General features: G+C 43.7%; 1 protein-coding gene across 1 annotated transcript in view; it reads right to left on the reverse strand.

Moving 5' to 3' along the window:
- Positions 1–6,000, reverse strand: part of BRD4 (bromodomain containing 4) — a 117,961-nt gene that overhangs the window by 63,612 nt on the left and 48,349 nt on the right. The window contains exons 7-8 of the mRNA XM_059872049.1: positions 5,880–5,998; positions 2,933–3,061 (exon numbers count right to left, since the gene is read on the reverse strand). Coding sequence (XP_059728032.1) covers positions 2,933–3,061; positions 5,880–5,998 — 248 coding nt within the window. The remainder of the gene's footprint in view (positions 1–2,932; positions 3,062–5,879; positions 5,999–6,000) is intronic.

The following is a 6,000-nucleotide window of genomic DNA, read 5'->3' on the forward strand; positions in this document are numbered from 1 at the left end:
CCAAGTTCTCGAGATCTTCTTGGACCATCTTTGGTTGACTCCAAAATTTTCGGGGTCATTTCCAACCTTAACTCCACCACGGATTCACACTGGAGGTCTCAACCATCTCCAAGGTGGTTTTGGGGGAAAAATTCAGAAGTTTTTCCCAATTTCTCATTTAAAAGTTGCATTTTCCAAGTTCTCGAGATCTTCTTGGACCATCTTTGGTTGACCCCATGATTTCTGAGGTCACTTCCAACCCTGATCCCACCATGGATTCCCACTGGAGTTCTCAACCATCTCCAAGGTGGTTTTGAGGAAAAAATTCAGAAGTTTTTCCCAATTTCTCGTTTAAAAGTTGCATTTTCCAAGTTCTCGAGATCTTCTTGGACCATCTTTGGTTGACCCCAAAATTTCGAGGTCATTTCCCACCTTGATCCCACCACGGATTCACAGCCCCCTCTCCTCTCCATCCGTTCTGGGGGGTTTCACTCATTTTGAAGGATTTTCACTCATTTTGAAGGATTTTCACTCCTTTTTTAAGGAATTTTTTTGAAATGTTGAAGATTTTTCCCCCCAACTTTTAAAAGAATTCCCCTGATTTTTGATGGATTTCCCCTCCATTTTATAAAATTTTATCAATTTTTGGAGCCACTTTCGTCCTTCCCGCTCCTGCCTCAAAACTGGGACAGGAAAAGGAGAAATAATAAATGAAACCTGAATTCCAGGGGGGAACGGTAGGAAAATTCAGGGAAAAATGAGAAAAATTTAGGGGAAAAACGGGGAAAATTAAGGAAAAATGAGGAGAAATTCAGCTGGGACAGGAAAAGGAGAAATACAAAATAAAACCTGATGGGAATTGTAAAAAAAATTCAGGGAAAATTGAGAAAAATTGAGGAAAAAAACCCCACAATTTTTGTAATTTTTTTTTGCCGAGTCAGCATTTTTGGGCTACTTTCATTTTTATTTTTTTGCAAATCCTGCCGGGAAAAATTAAAAAAAAAAAAGGGAATTCTGCAGGAATTTTGGGAATTTTCCTGGAATTTGGGGAATTCTGATCTCCTTCATTTCAACAACAAAAACCCCACGATTTTTGGGGTTGGGTTTTTTTGCTGAGTCAGCATTTTTGATTATTCTGAAGGTTTTTTGTTTTTTTTTTTTAAATCCTGCTGGGAATAAAAAAAAATGGAATTTTCCAGGAATGCTGGGAATTTTCCAGGAGTTCTGGGAATTCTGATTTCTTTTACTTCAACAACAACAACAAAAATCCACCAATTCATTTTGCTGAGTCAGCGTATTTTGATTATCCTGAATTTTTTTTCGGGCAAAATCCTGCTAGGAAAAAAAATGGAATTTTCCTGGAAGGTTGGGAATGTTCCTGGAAGGTTTTGGAATTCTGATTTCCTGACTTCAACAACAACAAAAAAACCCCACCAAATTTTTTGCTGAGTCAGCTTTTTTTTAATTTTTTTTTTTTTAACTTTTTTTGATTATTCCAAATTTTTTTTTTTTGAGCAAATCCCGCAGGGTTAAAACAAAAATGGAATTCTCCTGGAAGGTTGGGAATTTTCTTGGAATGTTGGGAATTCTGATTTCCTTTCCTTCAACAACAAAACTCCTCTTTTTTGGTTTGGCTTGGGTTTTTTGGCTGAGTCAGCATTTTTGATGATTCCTAAATATTTTTTTTTTCCCCCCCAAACCCTGCTGGGGAAAAAAAATAAAAAAGGATTTTTCCTGGAATGTTGGGAATTCTGATTTCCTGATTTCAACAACAACAAAAATCAGGATTTTTTTTGCCAAGTCAGCATTTTTTTATTATTCTGATTTATTTTTTTTTTCCCCTCCCAAATCCTGCTAGGAAAAAAAAAAAGGGGGAATTTTCCTGGAAAGTTGGGAATTCTCCTGGCAGGCTGGGAATTCTGATTTCCTTTACTTCAACAAAAAAACACACAATTTTTCTTTTTTTTTGGTCGATTTTTTTTACCCCTTTTAAAAGTTTTTGCCGAGTCAGCATTTTTTTATTATTCCCTTTTTTTTTGGTTTGTAAATTCTGCTGGGGAAAAAAAAAGGAATTTCCCTGGAATGTTGGGAATTTGATTTCTTTGATTTCCACAACAACAACAAAAAAATCACCAATTTTTAGGGGTGGGGTTGTTTTTTTTTTTTTGCCGAGTCAGCGTTTTTTGATTATTCTGAATTTTACTTTTACAAATCCTGCCCAGAGGGGAGAAAATAAAAGGAATTTCCCTGGAATGTTGGGAATTCTGATTTCTTTGATTTCCACACCAACAACAAAAAAATCACCAATTTTTAAGGGTGGTTTGTTTTATTTTTTTTTTGCCGAGTCAGCGCTTTTTGATTATTCTGTATTTTATTTTTACAAATCCTGCCCAGAGGGGAGAAAAAAAAAAAAGGAATTTTCCTGGAATGTTGGGAATTCTGATTTCTTTGACTTCCACAACAACAACAAAAAAATCACCAATTTTTAGGGGTGGGTTTTTTTTTTTTTTTTTTTGCCGAGTCAGCGCTTTTTGATTATTCTGAATTTTATTTTTACAAATCCTGTCCAGAGGGGAGAAAAAAAAAGGAATTTCCCTGGAATGTTGGGAATTGTGATTTCCTTCACTTCAGCCAGAACAACAAAAAAATCACCAATTTTTAGGGTTGGGGTTTTTTTTTTTTTTGCCGAGTCAGCGCTTTTTGATCATTCTGAATTTTTATTTTTACAAATCCTGCCCAGAGGGGAGGAAAAAAATAGGAATTTCCCTGGAATGTTGGGAATTGTGATTTCCTTCACTTCAACAAGAAAAAAACCAAACCAAACCCCCAAAAACCCACCTAGTTTTTTTGCCGAGTCAGCATTTTTTGATAATATCGAATTTTTTTTTTTTGTTTTTTTCCTGGAATTTCGGGATTTTTCCTGGAATTTTTTGGGAAATGTGGGAAGGCTCACCTGCAGCTTGCGGGCCATGGCCACCACCTCGTGGTCGGCGGGGTTGTACTTGTAGCAGTTGGAGAACATCAGCCGCACGTCGGCCGCGAACTCCTGAGCGTCGCGGTACTCGCGGCCCTCCAGCTTGGACTGAAACACCAAAAAAAAAACCCCAAAATGGGCAAATCTGGCCAATCCCGGCACAATTCAACCCCTGGGATGAGGGGGTTGTGAGGTGGGGGTGGAGAAAAAATGTTATTTCTTTTAAACTGAAAAAAAAAAATCTATTTTTGGGTAAAAATTTTTTTTTTTTTGGTCGGTATAAAAGTATTTTTGGTCAAAAAAAACCTCTTCTTTTGGTCCATAAAAATGAATATTTTTGGTCCAAAAAAAACCCCCTTTGGTCCATGGGAATTATTTTTTTGGGGGAGAAAAAAAACCTTTTTGGTTCATGAAAATGCTAATTTTTGGTTAAAAAAATCCCTTTTTTTGATCCACACAAATGACTATTTTTGACCCTCAAAAACTCCTCTTTTGTTCCATAAAAATAACTTTTTTTTGGTTCAAAAACCTGATAATTTTTGGTCCATAAAACCACCAAAAATGGGGAATTCTGGGGGGAATTCCAGCAGAATTCAGCCCCTGGGATGGGCACCGGGACAGGGACGTCGTGGGGTGGGGGTGGAGCAAAAAATCCCTTTTTTTTGTCCATAAAAATGACTTTTTTTGATCCAAAAAAACCCCTTTTTAGGCCATAAAAATGAATATTTTCAGTCCAAAAACCCCCTCCTTTTGGTCCATGAGAATGACTCTTTTTAGTTCAAAAAAAAAAAGCTTTTTTTGGTCCATGAAATCAGCATTTTTTAATCCATGAAAATGACTATTTTTTGGTCCAAAACCCCCTTATTTTGGTTCATGAAAATGATAATTTTTGGTTAAAAAATCCCTTTTTTTTCATCCACAAAAATGAGTATTTTTGGCCCCAAAAACTTCTCTTTTGGTCCATAAAAATGACTATTTTTGGTCCATAAAAACCCCAAAAATGGGGAATTCTGGGCAATTATGGCACAGTTCAGCACCTGGGACTGGGGGGGGTCGTGGGGTGGGGGCGGGGCAAAAATGTTATTTATGTTGGGCTGAAAAAAAATCTATTTTGGGCAAAATTCCCATTTTTCCCCTGAAATTCCCATTTAATTGCCCTAAACCCCCATTTTTTCCCCAAACCCCCATTTATCTCCCCAAAACCCCATTTTTCCCCTTTTATCCCCCAACCCCCATTTATTCCCCCCAAACTCCATTTATTCCCCCCAAACTCCCATTTTCCCCAATTCATCCCCCCAACCCCCATTATCTCCTGCCAAACCCCCATTTTTCCGTATTTCACCCCATTTTTTCCCATTTTTCCCCATTTTCCCCCATTTCACCCCCCTAAACTCCAATTTTCCCCATTTCCCCAATTCTTCCCAATTCCCCCCCATTTTCCCCCATTCCTTCCCCATTTCCCCCATCTTTCCCAATTTCATCCCCCAAACCCCCCAATTCCCCCCATTTTCCCCATTCCCCCAATTCCCCCCATTATTCCCCATTTCCCCCCATTTTCCCCATTTCCCCCATTTCCCCCCATTTCCCCAATTCCCCCCCATACCCCCATTTCCCCCAATCTTCCCCATTTCCCCCCATTCCCCCATCATTCCCCATTCATCCCCCCATTTCTCCCCATTATTCCCCATTTCCCCCATTCCCCCCCATTTCCCCCCCATTATTCCCCATCACTCCCCCATTCCCCCCATCATTCCCCCCATTCCCCCCCCATCTTTCCCCCATTATTCCCCCCATTCCCCCCCATCTTTCCCCCATTTCCCCCCATTATTCCCCCATCATTCCCCCCCATTATTCCTCCATCCCCCCATCCCCCCCATTTCCCCCCCATTTTCCCCCCAAACCCCCAATTTCCCCATTTCACCTCCCCAATCCCCATTTTCCCCCCATTCCCCCCATCCCCCCATTTCCCCCATTCCCCCATCTTCCCCCATCCCCCCATTTCCCCCATTCCCCCCATTTCCCCCCATCTCCCCCCATCCCCACCATTCCCCCATCTCCCCCCATCCCCCCCATTTCCCCCCATTATTCCCCCATCATTCCCCCCATTTTTCCCCCATTATTTCCCCCATCCCCCCCATTATTCCCCCCCATCATTCCCCCCCATTTTTCCCCCATTATTTCCCCCATCCCCCCCATTTCCCCCCATTATTCCCCTCCATTCCCCCCATCCCCCCCATCCCCCCATCCCCCCATCCCCCCATCCCCCCCCATCCCCCCCATTTTTCCCCCCAAACCCCCAATTTTCCCCATTTCACCTCCCCAATCCCCATTTTCTCCCCATTCCCCCCATCCCCCCATTTCCCCCATTCCCCCCATCTCCCCCCATCCCCCCATTCCCCCCATCTCCCCCCATTATTTCCCCCATCTCCCCCCATCCCCCCCATTCCCCCCATCTCCCCCCATTCCCCCATCCCCCCATCTCCCCCCATTCCCCCCATCTCCCCCCATCCCCACCATTCCCCCATCTCCCCCCATCCCCCCCACTTCCCCCCATTATTCCCCCATCATTCCCCCCCATTTTTCCCCCATTATTTCCCCCATCCCCCCCCATTATTCCCCCCCATTCCCCCCCAAACCCCCATTATTTCCCCCATCCCCCCATCCCCCCCATTTCCCCCCATCTCCCCCCATCCCCCCATCTCCCCCCATCCCCCCATTTCCCCCCATTCCCCCCATCCCCCCATTCCCCCCATTCCCCCATCTCCCCCCATCCCCCCATTTCCCCCCATTATTCCCCCATCATTCCCCCCCAAACCCCCATTATTTCCCCCATCCCCCCATCCCCACCATCCCCCCATCATTCCCCCCATCCCCCCACTATCCCCCCCATCCCCCCCTATCCCCCCATCCCCCCCATCCCCCCCACCTTGATGGTGCTCAGGTCCATGGGGTGTTTGATGATGTCGCAGTAGTCGTGCAGCCCCAGCGCCTCCACGTCCACGGGTTTGTAGAAGGGCCAGGCGTAGGCCGCGTGCTTCTTGGCGAAC

The sequence above is a fragment of the Haemorhous mexicanus genome, chromosome 34 (assembly GCF_027477595.1).
Source record: "Haemorhous mexicanus isolate bHaeMex1 chromosome 34, bHaeMex1.pri, whole genome shotgun sequence".
NCBI lineage: Eukaryota > Metazoa > Chordata > Aves > Passeriformes > Fringillidae > Haemorhous > Haemorhous mexicanus.